Consider the following 18,670-nt stretch of genomic DNA (forward strand, 5'->3'; position numbering starts at 1 on the left):
CTAATCCGTTTAAAAAGTTCTCTGGTAGTTCTTCCTATATATTCTAGCCCACAAGGACACCACAATATGTAGACTACCCCCTTAGTCCTACAAGTGATACATTGCTGAACCTTGTGAATCTTCCCTGTATTTCTGGATGTGATTTGTTGCCCCCTTACTGCCTGGGCTTCTCTGCATCCCAGACAGCTCCTACATGGAAAAAAACCTTTCTGACCCAGCATGTCACTGGTTACTATTGTGGGTGGCTCTAAGCAGCTTGTCACCAGAGTGGATTTCAGTGTCGGGGCTCTTCTATATATAAACTGGGGTTTTTTGGGTAAAACCTTCTGGAGTACTCTGTCGGCCTGAATAATATTCCAAGTATTGCCAATAATCTTCTCAAGATCCCTATGTTGCCGATTGAAATCCAGCAGAATGGCGTACTCTTTAGTATTAGCACTTCCTCCAGACCCACTCACTAGTAGTTGCTGTCTGGAGAGTTTTCCCACCCTGACTCTTTCAGCTCTGAGTACTTGTTCGCTGTACCCTTTTTCCAAAAATCTATTTAAAACAGTTTCACTCTGTTCCAGATAGTCCCCCATATGGGTGCAATTCCGCCTGATCCTTATAAACTGTCCTCTTGGGATATTCTTGAGCCAGTTGGTATGATGACAGCTTCCTATAGGTATATATCCGTTTCTATCTGTACTTTTGAAGTGCGTTTTAGTGGTGAGCACACCTTCTTCTTTCCTGATCTGTAGGTCTAAAAAATCCACTCTATCCTTATTTATATTTACAGTTATATTAATCTCCGGCCAGATCTTATTTAAATCTTCACAAAATTGTTTCAGAATTTGCTCTGGCCCTCTCCACACAAAAAAGAGGTCGTCAATGAACCTTGACCATGACACCACCTTATCATAATGCTCCAGTTGCTGTACCCTCTTTTCCCATTCCCCCATATATAAATTGGCTACACTGGGTGCAAACTTTGCCCCCATGGCACATCCCGTCTGCTGTAAATAATATGCCCCTCCGTACCAAAAATAGTTATAATTTAGGGAGTATTCTAACAATTGGATAATGAAGTCAATTTGAGCCTGTTTCAAGCTCCCCTCCTCCTCCATTACTTTCCTGATGATATGTAAACTCTTCTTATGGGGGATAACTGTATATAGTGAGGCTACGTCTCCTGTAACCAAAACATCATCTTCCTGTATATCCAGTTGCTCCAACCCTTGCAACATATGTTTCGTATCCTTTAATAGATTTGGGATCTCCACTACTCTAGGCTGTAGGAAAATATCAACATATTCCCCTATTCTCTGCGTGAGGGACCCTATGCCGCTAACTATGGGCCGTCCCGGTGGATCCTCAGAATTCTTATGTATTTTGGGGTTATAATATATAACCGGGACCCTGGGTGTGGTTGGCAGGAGATATTTAAACTCATCTGTGGTGATAATAGTATCCTTCTCTGCCTTCAGTAGAATCTGTTTCAACACCTCCTTATACTTCAAAGTTGGGTCCCCCCTTAATAGTCTATATGTTGCCGTGTCCTGTACAATTCGTGTCATTTCTGTGGTGTACTGCTCCTTGCTCAGCACTACCAACCCCCCCCCCCCCCCTTATCTGCTGGCTTCAGGACAAGATCTTTGTTCTCAGCTAACTTCTTTATTTGTGTCTTAGTCTCCATATATCCTTGTAGTTTCTTTACTTGCATCTTCTCCATATCATTAAGGACCGCTCTTTTGAAAGTTTCTATAGTGTTCTCCTTGCTATGATCCTGGGGATTAAACAGTGATCTATTTCTTAGGCTGGTGTGGACATACTGCGTGGGGGGATTGAATCGACTACTGGGCCCCTCCTTTCCCAAGAAGTATTTTTTGATGTTAAGCTTCCTTGTATATTTCTGAATATCCAGGTACGCTCCAAATTTATTAAAGGGTTTTGGGGGGGCATAGTTCAAACCCTTGTCCAGTAGTTTAATTTGAGCTTTTGTAAGGGGTATTTTGCTAATATTAAAAATTCCTTTCCCTTGCTGCTCCTCTATCTTCTCCTTTTCTTTTCTAACTCCTCCCCTACAGCCTCTTCTATTGCTCTTTTGCTTCCTCTGCCCCAGCCTTCTTCCTCCTTTTCTTATAAATAGTCCCATTCTTCCCACTGATCTATCCCTAAAAAACGTTCCCGATCTTCATTCCCAACCGGATAATTCTTAATCGTGGAGGGATCTCTATCGTCATCTTCTAGTACTTGGTATCTGTTGTTTCTAGAGGGATTCCGATCATCCTCTGACGATAGATATCTGTTATATCTGGGGGGATTTCTGCCATCTTCCACCAGTTTTTCCACCAGCTGTTGTCTGGTATGTCTAGAGGGATTTCTATCCCTCAGATGATAATATTGAGTACCATATCTGTCCTGCTTCTGTGGGTATTTCGGGGGTCTATTCTGTTTGGGGCTTCTAGGTCGTCTTTGCCAGTGTGGATTTTTTGGGAGGTCCCAGGTCCTTTCCTGTGGGGGCCCTGTATATTCTGGTTCAGTTGGTCGCTTGTTTATAATGTTAGGGACCTGTTTAGTATTGACTATCTGTTCTGATGCATTAGTATCCGGTGTTTCCGGGGTTATGTTTTTATTAATCTGTTGTTCATTTAGTTTAACCTGCCATCTATAAGCCTGCTGGGTTCTGTAGTCCCTGCAGTCATTGGAGTATCTTCTTTGTTTAATGTCCATAATTTCTTTCTCATTATTAACCAGCAGTTTCGTAAGATCCTCCATTTTTTGTTGGTATCTTTCCTCTCCTTTATGTATTTCCATTTTTAATTTCAATTCATCAATCTCAGTTTCTAATCTTTCCAATCTATTCTTCTTACAGCAGACGGGATGTGCCATGGGGGCAAAGTTTGCACCCAGTGTAGCCAATTTATATATGGGGGAATGGGAAAAGAGGGTACAGCAACTGGAGCATTATGATAAGGTGGTGTCATGGTCAAGGTTCATTGACGACCTCTTTTTTGTGTGGAGAGGGCCAGAGCAAATTCTGAAACAATTTTGTGAAGATTTAAATAAGATCTGGCCGGAGATTAATATAACTGTAAATATAAATAAGGATAGAGTGGATTTTTTAGACCTACAGATCAGGAAAGAAGAAGGTGTGCTCACCACTAAAACGCACTTCAAAAGTACAGATAGAAACGGATATATACCTATAGGAAGCTGTCATCATACCAACTGGCTCAAGAATATCCCAAGAGGACAGTTTATAAGGATCAGGCGGAATTGCACCCATATGGGGGACTATCTGGAACAGAGTGAAACTGTTTTAAATAGATTTTTGGAAAAAGGGTACAGCGAACAAGTACTCAGAGCTGAAAGAGTCAGGGTGGGAAAACTCTCCAGACAGCAACTACTAGTGAGTGGGTCTGGAGGAAGTGCTAATACTAAAGAGTACGCCATTCTGCTGGATTTCAATCGGCAACATAGGGATCTTGAGAAGATTATTGGCAATAATTGGAATATTATTCAGGCCGACAGAGTACTCCAGAAGGTTTTACCCAAAAAACCCCAGTTTATATATAGAAGAGCCCCGACACTGAAATCCACTCTGGTGACAAGCTGCTTAGAGCCACCCACAATAGTAACCAGTGACATGCTGGGTCAGAAAGGTTTTTTTCCATGTAGGAGCTGTCTGGGATGCAGAGAAGCCCAGGCAGTAAGGGGGCAACAAATCACATCCAGAAATACAGGGAAGATTCACAAGGTTCAGCAATGTATCACTTGTAGGACTAAGGGGGTAGTCTACATATTGTGGTGTCCTTGTGGGCTAGAATATATAGGAAGAACTACCAGAGAACTTTTTAAACGGATTAGGGAACATGTAAATAATATTAAGAAAGGCCTAGAAAGCCACAGTGTGTCGAAGCATTTTAAATTACATCACAATAGGGATCCAAAAGGTTTGAAGTTTATGGCCCTGGAAAAATATGTAAAAAAATGGAGAGGATCCAATCTAACGAAAGAAATCTCCAAAGCCGAGGGCAAATGGATTTTCAATTTGAGAACCATCAGCCCACAGGGGCTAAATATTGAATTCGATTTGAATTGCCACATTGCTAACGATTAGAGTATACACCCACTGTTGTGGCTGATATCGGTAGTGGTTGGAATGGGACAATTGGTAGTAAACATTTTTCATAATTGTTATTCAGTAGGGGGGGAGGGGGGGAGTTGAGTGTCAATTTTTATAGGTCAAAACATTGAGGTGTTCACAATGAAATTTGCAACCAGCACTTTAATTGCACTATCACTAGAGTCTGAACACTGACAATACCATTGGAAAACACAAGGTGGAGTGATGATACGCTACAACAGTGGGTGGGCATGTAAGAATAAAGGACATATTGTATATATATGGAGACACTGTGGCGAATATAGGATAAGAGGTTTAATTATGCGGGTTATACATCATTTTGTAAACAATGCCCATCCAGCAATAAGGCGGAAGATCCTCCAATCAGGAGGCAGCAGGGACTATGTAGTGTGACGTCGCACGGCAGGAGGCGGAGCCCCTGATGAGTCTGGCGTTGATGACGAAACGCGCGTAGGGCGGAGCTACACGTTCGACGTCGCAAGGCACTAGGAAGTGCATGGACCGGCCGGTCATTCGTAGAGCACACGAGACGGAACCCTGCGACTGAGTTAGGAGGCGGAACGGGGGAGCGCGAACTTGGCTACACGCACCCGGGCGCCAGGCGGATGGGCATTGGACAGCCATCTGTATATGACATGCGAGATATACTTCTGAAGGCGTAAGTGAGATTGCTATTGCGCATAGAGAAAGTGTCAACTGTAATACGCTATATGCGGTTGTTCTTTCTTTTTATGTTTTTATGGAGCAAGCTTTTTAACAGTTATTAAAGGAAGGACCTTATGAGAGGCCTTGTTTCAACCTTTGAGGATCGTATTCTTGATTGAGTGGTACAACAAAAAGCGCAGTCTCCACCTGTGATAAGAAAGGTGGGCTACATCTGGTGAGAAGTGTGGCGTGGAATACGTTGGAGTGGCACGGTTGTTGGGTGTTAATACAGAAGCACGGTGTTTGGAGTACCCTGATTGTTCTATTGTTGTGAACTGTATTACCCTATGTGGAGCTCCTCTCTTTCCCTCTAGAGTTAACTGGAACCGGAAATAGAACTGTACTCAAAGTGCATCTAAGAGTATAATCTGGTGAGCATCCAACGAGAGGGGTGGGGGAGAGAGAGTAATGAATCACTGAAGCACACATCACTGGTGACTGTGGGAGCTGGATTAGTGTGAAACTTAGATTGAACGTTATTGCCCTATGTGGAATTTGTTTCCTTACAGGAGTGGAGAGCGCAGCAATATCTTTGAAGTATATTATCCTACACTGGACTTTTTTTGCAGCGAGCCCACTGACTGTACATATAAAGTGGTAATCATTGTATGACCTGTGGCGCAGTGTTTTAGAATTTGTACGGCTAGTAAGACCTCCTCCTCCTGCCCAGACTGAGCTCCTATCAGCCCTTGCTACATTGCTCTAAGAGTGCCAAGGCACAAAAGGAGCTGTGGGCGAGGCTTGTTTCGTTTATAGGGGATCTGAACTTTAAAAAAAAAAAGTAAGTATTGAAAAGGCTCGAGGATTGCCCTATAAACTATATGAAAGGAACACATTTATGCAATAAGTAAAAGTTTATCTCGGATCCACTTTAAGTGACAGACAGCATCCATTGTTTTCAGAGTCCATCATTTCTCTCTTCACCCTGCCTGCAGAAGTTGCTCTGTAGTAAGACAATGTCAAACTTCCATAGAGACAGAATGCACTTGGCCCTAGCGAAAGTTCGGCGGGGTTGAACCATTAATTTCTGCTTTCACCCTGTCAGTTTGTTGTACTTTTATAATATGCAGTGGAATGTTGGCAAGCTGCAATTGAAGCATGTTCCCACTTTTTGTCACAGCCACATTTTGACCAAGTACCTTTAGCCGGGTACCCCTGCATGTCACATAGGCTTCAATATCCTGATGTATGTTTTTTTCTATGCTTGTTCCCTTCTTCTCTGTAATTTTTGTTGTACTGTTTTTTTTTCCACTGTATGTATTTTGCACTATGCCGATGTGTACCACAAACAATTCTGGGTGTGGCAACTGCCGCACGTGGCAAAATAAAGGATTCTGATGTCTGCCAACCCCCAGCACACAGGGCCAGATTTATCAAGCGTGTGAGACAAAATATTAGTAGGTTTTTAGAAATCCGTGCAGAACTCTCTCAGGGCATCTTAAGATTCCTTCTAAAACTGTTGTGTAATAGGAGGCGCTAGGAAGGTCTCTCAGACAGTGCAGTGTGTGAGGGGAATTGCTGTTAAAATTTACGCATTGAACCAGTAACGCGTAAAAATGTATGCGTTAATGTTCCTGCACTAGCGGGAATGCGTAAAAATGTACGCAATACGGCCCACCGACCTCCGAGGTTGGCAAGCTGACAGCGGGGGACTGGAGCAGCAGTGAGTGACTACGAGGGCACAGGATGGCTGCATGGGGCTGGTAGAAGCCCCAGGTAAGTGAAACTCATTTTTTTGTTTTGCTTGAACCTTCCCTTTAATGACAACTAGCCCACCACAACATAAGCATTTCAGCAATAGATTCCAGCCCCCCAAAGCATGCATAGTTCTTTAATCTAATAGCCACCAACCACCCAGCCTATACATAAGTAATAACCAACAGCTCCCAGTCCAGCAGACTTAATAAATATTGAATACAGTACACACGTATCTCATACATTTACTTTCAGTTCATGTTTTCTTTAACTGAAAATTGTAGGTAGTACATTAGTCTCATGTATCTGTGTTTATGTGTGTTCGTTCCAGTTGCTTCAAACAACCAGCGTTAAAGGGACTCAGAATTGAGAAAATAAAAAGATTTATACATACCTGGTGCTTCCTCCAGTCCCATCCACCTGGTTCGCTTCCACGCCGCCCTCCTCCTCTGCCCGCAGCTTTGGGAACCGGGTCTACACACTTCCGTCATTGCAGCCAGTCTACGCAGAAGTGCGCCCTCTACGTATCTTTCCAGCAGCCGCTGGAGAGATACGTAAACAGCGCACTTCTCTTACGTTAGACTGGCTCCGACTGACAGACATGCGAGGATCCGTTATCATAGCTGCAGACATCGCAACACGGTGGCGTGGGATCGATCCAGGCGGATGGGGCTGGAGGAAGCCCTAGGTATGTATAAAATCTTTATTTTTGAACTCTGGTAGACTTTAAAATAACACTACCCACCCCCTCCCCTCCTCACGGATTTACCTTAGAGTGGTACGCAGCAGAAGCTACTTACAAATCCTCTGGGCGCCATCCTTTTCACTTCTTGCAGCTTCCAGCTGCTTTGTGGCGTTCTCCGTGTATGGCTCCAATGCGTCACTTCACCCGATGGGGGTCAGGTGACACACCTGGGAGCCATACGAGGATGCTGCAAAGCAGCTTGGCGCTACAAGAAGTAAAGAGGACTAAGAGTACTGAGCCATGCAAAACATTCCAACATCTTTGTAGAGTGCTGGCAGCTGCAACAGCGCTGGTACTGTGCACAGTCTGCTGTAAACAAGTACACTAAACCTCCTGCCACAAGAAAACTAAACTGTTCACTGCTCCCCAAGTCTAACCATTCTAAGTTAAGTCTCCAAAAACTTGTGTCAATGTCACCTCTCCAAAACCTCACCCACTCCTCTCTTACTTATCCATTTAAGCCCCATGTCTGCTTCTCTCATCCCTACCTATGCATACCTAGGCTTCCACTCCCCCCTCCCCACACCAGTGTCCACCCAGCTCTTTGTTTTGTACTATGTACAGCTCTACGGAAGATGTTGTGCTACATAAATTATGTAAAAATAATTACCCCATTGCAGCTTCAATAAGAAAGCTGTGTTAGTAGATTATAACCTAAGAAGAATAACAGACCATGCTTGTCAGCCTCTATAAGCATGGGTCGTGCAGACAGATGGATTTCCATTGCAGTCTCTCTACTCTTTACATTTTAATAAAATACACTCTATGGTCATCAGGGTAGATATATGAAGTAAAAGAAGCAAGATAAATAGCCAGTGCACTTGTTCATATAAAATATTTTATTGTTTCTGAAAACATTAAAAAAACAATTTTGAGCACTTTCTTTAAAAAAAAAAAAAAAAAGAAAGAAAGAAAAGAAAAAAAAACAAACAAACTGAAATTCTACTGCAATTTAAACTACTGTAATTTCAGCAGTACAACAGACAACAAAACTCGGGGTCTTTTTTTCCTTTTTTGTTTTTGAACATGAAAATGGAAAGGGACTGTATCAGTCATGTGCTTCCATTAATGCACATAACATGTTGGGTCTGTACAGTGACTCAGAGGCAATGCATACAATTATCTTCCTTTCATTGTCCGAAGGTCTGAGAATTGCAGCTTTTTGCAAGATTATCATTTCATGATGCTTTACCATAATACAGGGTCATTTTTTTTTTATAGTAATTCATTTTTAAACACTAGAACTGTAAAAAAACAAACAAACCAAAAAACTCTGAAAACATATTTAACAATACAAAGCTAAATTAGTAAACAAAGGAAATAACCTGTGAATACCTATGCTTGCCTGGTCAACACAGAACAAGTATATAATACAGCAAAAAGTGGTTACAGGAATATACCAAGACTGTACAAGGTAATACACACATGCACATTTTGTGATCATGTATTAACACGGTGAAGCAACTAAACTTAAAATTTTCTTCCTGCTGTAATATTCTCATGTAAGAGAATAAGAAATAGAAATATCTCACTGAGATTAATGCACATTGCTACATAAGACAATTGTATGTCATCTTTATGACATTCTGCTTTTTAATAGATTGAAATTCTTAATTTTTTTTTTCTTTTTTTCCTTTTTTTTTTCTGGGGCAAAAAAGTTGCATTTATCAGAAAAGAGGTGCCATGCCACAGGTTCAACAGAAGTTTTAGTGCAATAAGTGAACCTGAGAACATTTTTGCAATTATTTCTTGTTTCAAGAACAGCCCCCCCTAAAGGGACATTAAGTATTAATCCCCCTTTTTTAAATAGATTCCAGGCACTGCTCCAAGAAAATGCCTTCCATAAAAATGTTAAATGTTTGCTGCAATACTGTACATATTATGCACTGCCAAGTTATTTAATATGTAGCCTATTGTTCAACACCAGTAAAATTAATTTGGTATAGTTACTACTAGAGCAGCATGCTTTATACATGCAGCAAGATAGTCTAGCAGTAAATCGTATGCATTGTTTTCAGCTACTATAGAATCAACAGTGATTTACTAGCTATAGTTTAAATGCCCTTGACATTTCTTTCACAAGTTGCCTTAAGAATGCCTGCTTCAATTGAAATAAATCAAATTATGCTTTGGGATTTTTTTTCCTTTCTATTAATACTTTGGTACGCAATAGTGCTCCATCTCAATGTACAATAGTAACAAGTACTAAGAGCAGGTATTTAAAAACATATTTAAAAATACCAGCAAACACATATAACAGCCAAGTTAACTCACTATAACAAATTTACAGTGCTCTGAGTTGGCCTTAGCACCTTTTGGTATGATGATATACAATGATAATCGTCGGTTTTCGCATATATATATTTTCTTCACAACAAAAAGCTGGCGGAGATAAACACACAATCATATTAAATATGCTGTACAACTATAACTTCCATTAGAATAGGAGTTGGGCCAACACTGTAGTCGTTGGGTGTTCTATGACTTTATTCTGCCAAAGCAAATTCATGAAGTGCTGCCAAAGTTAAAACAATGGTTTCGGAAGTCTGCGCATATCCAAGCTTGAACGTCTAGCTAAAATTGTCTGACATGCATTTAAAAAAAAATAAAAAAAAATAGTGACAACTTTTAATTCTGAATGGCATTTTCATTATAAATTTCATAGAAATATGCTGTTCTAAGCAACAGCCATCTTAGATATGTGAGATTAGAAAGTGACTGATGCAAAAGAAAAATAATAATTAAAAAAAAAAAATCACAGGAAAAAGTTATTTTCCTATGCTCTACATTAGGTGTTCTAAATTAATTTCATTTCCCTAATTTAAAAGGAAAAAAAAAAAAAAAAAGCAGGGATAACCACCGCTCAGCATGCAAAGCATCTTGGGTAAAACGGTAAGAATCAAAATGGCATTTGCAACTTTACGGGGAAAATAAAAACATGCAACAAAGACACATTTTCTAATATGTACATATTAGAAATATATTAGAAATCTCAGAGCTGAGCATCAGTTGCTGCTTTAATTTAGGTGAATAGGTAGCATGGCACAACCCTCAATAAAGAGGAAGCTACCAAACAACTATTCACTCCCTAATTAAATCCATACCACCCTCGACCTCTAAGAATAATTCTCTCTCTATTTTTGTTTTTTGCATGAAAATTGTTTTTTGTTAACTTAAAAAAAAAACAACTTGTAAAATGTCATGAGGTCATGTTGTGTTAAAATAAAAAGCTTATATTTTAGTGCATTTTCATAAATTCAGGAAAAGTAGTCCTTGAGATAAATTTTGATTTCATTTGCCTTCCTTAAAATTGTACATACTCCACAAATGATATGAATATCACATGGGTGCTCAAGTCACCATACTCAAGAAACAGAGAGGGCAGTTGTTCATTGCCAACATACAGATTTGTACAGGTCGTGTAAAGCAGAAGCATTTTTTTTTCAATCTAGATAAAACTATTAGAATAAAAGCACATTTTACTTAGTGTAACAAGAAAAAGATAGCCTGTTAAGATAAGTAGTAAATTATTTGGGGTGATGAAGAAAGGAAAAAAAACACATAAATGGACTTAATACTGGCTCATCAACTGCCCATGTAAAGCAGTTTAAATGATTTGTTTTTTTGTAAAGAACAGATGAAAGATAGATAACCTGTGCAGCAAACTTTTTTTTTTTTTTTTTTTAAACCTCATAATTATAAATGTTTCTGCTGCTGGAGGCACTTCCATTAAGACAAATACAACTGCCTTTTTGATACAGTGTGCTACATTTACAATATAATTTTAACCAAGCATTTCAACTGTAGGATGGTCCTTGCTCTCTATCCATTCAAACCCAGATGAGGTCATGGAGTTAATAGATTCGTTACAGATCTGCTGAAACAGGGGGTCGTTGTTCAGCTCCTCCAGTGTAGCTTCATCGTCCTGCACATGCTGCCGACCAGGATCAAACAGCAGGTTAGGATCTAAAGTGTTCAGGTCATTTATGCTGCCTGAGAGATCAGAAGACAACCGAATGTCGCTGGAGAAATCAGAGGCATTGTTCAAATCTGAAGCCACTTGAACAAGCTGCTGGTTTGACTGGAGGCTTTCTCCATCTAGCAGGTCTTTAACAGTGCTATTAAAATCAAGTTGTTGCTCTCCAATTTCAGATTGTGCTTGGTTGTCTCCAGTATTAAAACTAATTGTATCAGTACTGCTGTTTTTTGTGAGGTAAGCTGGCGTTTGGAATTCATAAGATGAAGTGCTGGAATTCATCACATTTTGTTGATTGGCACCAGAAAACATGGGAGATGTTTCCAAGATCTGAGTGAGATTCATTCTTGCAGTATAGTTAGAAGGCATATTATTAATCCCCAACCCTCGAACCGCATCATCACGGTCAGAATCCAGTTTGTTTAGTAAAACATGAGTGATGTTCTGAGTGTTTTGTTTCTGCAAGGTTGGAAAAGCAGTCTGCATCATAAGAGTTAATGGAACGGACTGGCTCCTTTGCGCTATACTATTGGCACTGGTGTCAGGCTGGACATTAGTAAGTATATTTTGAATCTCTGCAGTTATTATAGATCCAAAAGCTGCCACATTAGATCGAGGAGTATTTGAAGCTGGGCAATTTGTGTTTCCACTTAAGTTACGCTGACGGTGAACTGCTGGGCTTACACTACGACACCTAAAATTGCTGTTTCCAGATGTACTTGATCCTTTGCCGTCTAAAGGAGCAGGGACAGCAAAGCCCTCCTGTTTAGCTGTACTGCTTATTGATGGCAGCTGATGTGAAATTGGAGAAACAGGAGTCAAACGACCAAAGTGATTGTCATGTCTTGACTGGGTTTGATATGACTGACCAGGCACAGCAAACGCATGTGGCTTTCTAAAGCTGTCCTCTACTAGCTCTTTGTAGCCTGGAAGAATACCATGACTGGAAACGGAAGAACTGCCAACAGTACTATATCCATTATTCATCCACTCTAGCTTAGTTTTGTCAGGGTGTGTTGCCATAGGCCTTTGCATTGGTTTAACAGGGCTACTCGAGACAATGCTAGCATCGTGGTAAGAGATGCTGGAGTTTATAGGTGTAAACGCAAATGGATTCCTGCATTCAACAGGGCTTGGAGGAACACTACTGCTGCAGTTAGAATGTGGAGTTCCAACAGGTGTGTGCCGGCTGCTTCCTAGTGCACTATCTACAGGTGTTGTTTGAGCCAGACGAGAACAGGGGCTTTCTCTTGACAAGCTTTGGGAGCCAGACATCATCTCTGATGTGGGAGTTGGAGTTAAAGTTGGAGTTGGGGTTGGAGTAGGTGTGTGAACTGGTGTACCACTGCTATGTACTGAATGATAGAAGTGAGTAGTACTTGAATGTGTGGGAACTGGAGTGCCATGGGCAGCTGTTGTTTGAGTTTGGAGCACCATGCCTAAACTACCATAGTTTTGAGAAGTGCTGTTCATTGACATTTGCTCCTCCATAAGCACCAGTTCCTCAACAATGCTGTCTTGTGTGAGGTCATCATCAAATGAAAAGAAACTCTCATTTGTTGGGGGGTCAGTCAGATCAGAACGCTGAGGTAACTGGTTAGAAGAATGTGCTTGTAGCTGATTCAAAGAAGAATCCTCAAGTTGCTGGCTATAAGCATCCTGTTGTAGTCCTTCAAAATCTACTGGTTCCCACACAGTTTTTTGCAGGTTATCAGCACCAGAACTTACTGGAATATCCAGAACACTCATTGTTTGAGGCTGCTCACAGTTGCTAGATGTGAAATCTGAACTGTCAGTAATCTCTTGCCATGCACTTTGACTGAAAGGGATTTCTTGCTTTGAATCACTGACAAGTTTAAAAACATTGCCTTCTAGTTTAACCTTAACTTCCTGGGCTGATGCTGCAAGTTCATGGGGAGCATCAGAGGCCTTCTCAACAACACAATCCAAGGAATAAGTTTCTTCTAATTCAGTATTAGCTCCTTGGTGAGTGACTTTGCTAGGTACTAATGCAACGGTTACTGCATTATCACTCTTTGCTGTCAGTGCTTTTTGAACTTTCTTGACAGTAACCATCGCTGGTCTATGACACTCTGTAACAGCAGATGGCTGACCAAGAAGTGATTTTTTAGCTGGTGGTAACTGCGAGTCCTGTACTATGGAGGTTATGCGCTTCCGAGGACTCTTAATGGAGAGTCTAATGTCTTTTCCAGCTGGGTCTATACTAGTGTTGGGACTGGGACTATGATTAAACAAATTATGCGGTGTAACACACAGAGTCACAGTACCTGGACTACAGCTGGCCGAGGAAACAGAAATGCTTTCAACTGAGCGATTTTTACATTTGGTCCTTGAAACCTCAGTTCTCTGATCAAGGGCTTTGACAGTCTGAAAGCCACGGGCAGTATCCTGGGATTGTCTCTCCTGAACAACTTTGGGTGTAAAGGAAACAGGAGTACCTTTTCTAGGTCTGGATCCATCTGTGCTCTCTTGGCATGGCACTTGGTTATCATCTATTATAATTTCAGGTTCCGTTTTTACCTCCACGGCAGAAGTCACAGGTGTGCCCATTCTAGGTACAGGGGACTGCAGAAGCACAGAACCATTTTTTATCTGTGACAAAGTTCGGAGTTCATCTGATATTCCACCATTGCTATTGGCTGAAGGGTTTTGTTTTGTTGAAGTGCTAGCGCTGCTAGGAGCAAGCGATATTGTGGTCATTTTTACAACATTCAGAGAGCTGACGTGTGGTGAAGGTACCACAGTCTTAATTGGGCTGCTAGTAAAAACCACAGTGGTGGGTGAGCGGATAGTCAATGCATTAGAGCTGGCTGGCTTGGGTAAAATTTGAGGGTAACGATGTCTAGCAGAACGATCACCAACAGGGCTTGCTGGAACATTTTGTGGAGTCTTTGGTGACTGCTTTACAGACTGCATGTGCTGAGTAACTACTTGAACGTTGAGCGGTAAAACTTTTCCCTCAGAAGATCCAATGGGACTGGGTGAAGTCACAAGAGGCCTGGTTCTTTGAACCTGTCGCAAACAAAACAAAAAAACAAAATAAGACATTCTGCATATTTAAAGAGCTGCAAGTTTTTACTAAGATGTCATCTGAAAATAAATATTAATCATTTACTCCTGTGTTGGCTAATTAATTCTTACTAGTCTTGACAAGATGCCAGTAGGTAAACTGCAAACAACCAGGCTATTGGCAACCAAAATAGCATTGTTAGAAGTCTATGACACATCTTTCCTACTGTACTAGGGTTATAGAATAACCGTTTCTCCAATGAGTCGCATATTTCTAAGTCTATACTACTTACAGTCACATTCCTCTTTAACCACTTAAAGTGTACCATAGACAAAAAAATAAATAAAAGTTGTATACATACCTGGGGCTTCCTCCAGCCCCATGCGCACAGATCGCTCCCACGCCGCCTTCCTCCGCCTTCTGTATCGCCGGTACCGGGTCTTGTAACTTCTACCAGTCAGAGCCAGTCTGCACAAGAGAAGTGTGCTCTCTACGTATCTCTCCAGCGGTTGCCGGCTGACTGGCCAAATTTATGGGACCTGGTAACGGGTGATACAGAAGGTTGAGGACGGCGGCGTGGGAGCGATCCATACGCATGGGGCTGGAGAAATCCCCAGGTATGTATAAATCTTTCAATTTTTTAGTCTCTGGTTTCCTCTAAGCCGTTCGTGGCAGTATATCTACACCCCAAATAACTTCAGTTCCCTACCCAGGGGCGTAGATATACGGCTCCCGCCACGATCTCCGCTGTGCATGCTACCATGCACGTGATCGTCGCCGCCCTTTAGTACACAGATCATTGAACGGGAACACAGTTCCCATTTACCGATCTAATGCTGGGAATACACCATACAATTTTCTGTTAGATTCTTCTGTTAGAATGCATAATTAGATTATTTTCTGTAGAGACTGGTCATTATCTCTGGTGCATTGTCTTCTGTTTATCTCCTGCTGAGTAGAACAATGCCTAATTGCTAGTCAGATAGGTGGTTAGATAGATAATTTCCAACATGTTGTAAATTATCTATCTGGCAGGTAAATGTAACAGAAAATCTAACAGAAAATTGTATGGTGTATTCCCAGCATAAGTGTCTGTGATCAATGATCACCGGCATCAATTAGATGTCGGGGTCATTGACAAACACAAAGTAAAAGTACACATATTACATTCTGTTAGCATACTAACAGTATGCAAAGGAAGATAAAGTGGGGGACATCTAGTGATAAAATAGTAAAAATAAATCCTAAATACATTACATTTAATAAATATACATAAAATACCTTATAAATTAACCTCTTAACTCTCATCCCATAGTTACCAAAAGCAGTCACTTGTATAAAAAATTCAACGTTTTTAATATGTATGTTATTAGGGTATATTACTATAATTTTTGCAAATAAGGGGTTGTAATTAATGACGGATGGAAAATTGAAAAAATAAACAGTTATTTCCAAATAAAATATTGTCACCATACATTGTACTAGGTACATAATTTAAACATTGTAATAACCGGGACAAATAGGCAAATAAAATTTGTGGATTTAATCCACAGCAGCACGTTTTATTTTTTAAACTATAATTGCCAAAAACAGAAATCTTTTTTTCATTTTAGAATGAACTAATTCTTTGCAAAATGCACCACCCAAAGAAAGCCTAATTAGTGGCGGAAAAAAATAAAGATATAGGTCATTTTATTGAGATAAGTAGTGATAAAGTTATTGATGAATGAAAGGGAGGAGCGCTGAAAGGTGAACATTTCTCTGGTTCTTAAAGGGAAAAAACCCTCAGTAGTGATGTGGTTAAAATAATTTTCATTAGCAAGATACCATGCAGCAATTTGCTTCTAACAAGTGCTGTCAACTCTTAGCATGGGCAGCATGGTGACATAGTGGACAGCACTCTCGCCTTTTAGCATTGGATCCATGGTTCGAATCCCAGCCACGGCATTATTGGCATGGAGTGTGTGTGTTCTCCCTATATGTGCGTGTTTCCTTCAGGCACTCCAGGTTTACTCCTACATCCCAAAAACATATGGTTAAGTTAACTGGCTACCCCCTAAATTGGCCTAGCCCTAGACTATGATGAACATATGACTATGGTAGGGATTAGATTATAAGCCCCTCTGAGGGACAGTTAGTGACAAGACTATAGTCTTGTCACTAACTGTCCCTCGGAGGGGCTTACAATCTAATACACTCTGTACAGCTGCACAAAGTAGAAAACAACTATACTACTATATACTCAGTACAGCGCTGCTGCAAATGTTGGTGCTCTATAAATACTATTAATAATAACATGCTCAGAATTCTGGGTGCACCTTACATCCAGCAGCTTCTGGCTTCCTTCAGGATAGCCAGCATTTGCCTAATAAGTATGGAACCTATTGGATTCATGACACACGTCACTAATGATCATTCCGGACATTTACTAAGAGGATCTGAGTTATCTGTTCTCTCCCTCACACAAGAAGCCAAAAGTTGCAGAATGTTTTTCCATCATCGGTTAAGCTGGATTTAAGAAATTTGAGCTTATTCATGACTTATCTAACAATTAGTAGAAACCCTACATTTCGTATCAGAAACCTAATAGTGTAAATTTAAAAAATAAAATAAATAAAATGTAGACAGAGTGGAATATCACTTAACCATTTCAGCCGCCCGGATGCGATCTTCACGTCCAGGCGGCTGCTCTGCTGCGGTGCCACACTTTGGCGCGCCTCCGTGCTGTCCCCCGGTAGCCCTGGGATCAGTGAACGGGACCATGGTTCCCGATCACCGATCTGTGTCCCCAGCAGAAAAACCGAAGCTCTCTTACTAGAGGCTTCAGTCTTTCTGCAAAAAAAAGTTTCCCTGTCCTACTTGTGCTTCCGGTGATCGAGAAGCACAAGGAGAAAAAAAAACTCAAGGTGGCCATCTTGTGGCCAAAGAGTAAAACTACATCTACATATACTTTACATTAAAATTACACATATAATAACATTAAAAATTAACTGTTTATTTCCCACACCAAAATATTACCAAAATAAAATGTTTATTGGAAAAAAAAATTACAATTAAAAAAAACAAAAACAAATAGTTACACTTAAGGGTCTGAACATTTATATTAACATTTATATTAAATATGCATGTGAAGGGGGTATACTACAAACATTTTTTTAATTCTAAGCTTGTAAATAGTGATGGACGCAAAACGGAAAAAATGCACATTTATTTCCAAATAAAATATTGGTGCCATACATTGTAATAGGGACAAAATTTAAATGGTGTCATAACCAAGACAAATGGGCAAATAAAATACATAGGTTTTAATTATGGTAGCGTGGATGATTTTAAAGCTATAATGGACGAAAACTGAGAAATAATGATTTTTTTCCATTTTTTTCTTAATAACCACCTTAGCGGTATGGACGAGCTCAGCTCGTTCCGGCCAGCGCTGAGGGCTGGATCGGAGGCGGCTGACGTCAGGACGTCGGCTGACGTCCATGACGTCACTCCGCTCGTCGCCATGGCGACGAAGTAAGCAAAACACGGAAGGCTGCTCATTGCGGCCTTCCGTGTTACTTTTGGCCGCCGGAGGCGATCAGAAGAACGCCTCCGGAGCGCCATCTAGTGGGCTTTCATGCAGCCAACTTTCAGTTGGCTGCATGAAATAGTTTTTTTTTTATTTAAAAAAAACCCTCATGCAGCCGCCCTGGCGATCTTAATAGAACGCCAGGGTGGTTAATCCTGTTAAAATGCATTTATAAAAAAAAAATTCTTAGCAAAATGTACCATCTAAAGAAAGCCTAATTAGTGGCGGAAAAAACAAGATATAGATCAATAAATTGTGTTAAGTAGTGATAAAGTTATTAGCGAGTGAATGGGAGGTGAAAATTGCTCTGATGCATAAGGTGAAAAATCCCCGCGGGCTGAAATGGTTAAAGGATACATGAGGCAAAAATAATTATAGCAGATTTACTTACCAGGGCTTCCTCCAGCCCCTAGAGGCCTATGTGTCCCTCGACGGAGCTCCAAACTCCGCTACTCTCCTGGGGACACAGAGGCTTCTAAGGGTTGGAGGAAGCTCCAGGTAAGTAAATCTGCTATAATTATTTTTGCCTCATGTATCCTTTAAACAAGCTCAAGGACTGGAGTCTATGAAGTCGATTCCTAAAAGGCTGAGCGGAGAAAAAAATCTGGTTGGAAAAATACCTCATTCAGTATTTTAGACTTTTGTGTGCCAATTCCTAAAAATGTTCACAGGTGCGGTAGAAGTTGGGTAAATTACTGAAGCCCATTGACAAAAACCTTTGCGGTAACAGCAGAGCAGTGTGGAGTGTCTCTGTATTGTTACAACCTGTTTTGTGCAGTGAGGGATCTCAACATCCCTTTAGATGTACATGTTTTGTT

The 18,670-nt window shown here is 40.7% G+C and overlaps 1 protein-coding gene across 1 annotated transcript in view; it reads right to left on the bottom strand.

The window, feature by feature from the left end:
• Positions 1-8,095: 8,095 nt before the first annotated feature.
• Positions 8,096-18,670, bottom strand: part of RFX7 (regulatory factor X7) — a 136,374-nt gene continuing 125,799 nt past the window's right edge. Inside the window, exon 9 of the mRNA XM_068275497.1 lies at positions 8,096-14,283. Within this exon, the coding sequence (XP_068131598.1) occupies positions 11,059-14,283 (3,225 nt within the window). The 3' untranslated portion in view covers positions 8,096-11,058. The remainder of the gene's footprint in view (positions 14,284-18,670) is intronic.

This window comes from Hyperolius riggenbachi, chromosome 3 (assembly GCF_040937935.1).
Source record: "Hyperolius riggenbachi isolate aHypRig1 chromosome 3, aHypRig1.pri, whole genome shotgun sequence".
In the NCBI taxonomy this organism is placed as follows: domain Eukaryota; kingdom Metazoa; phylum Chordata; class Amphibia; order Anura; family Hyperoliidae; genus Hyperolius; species Hyperolius riggenbachi.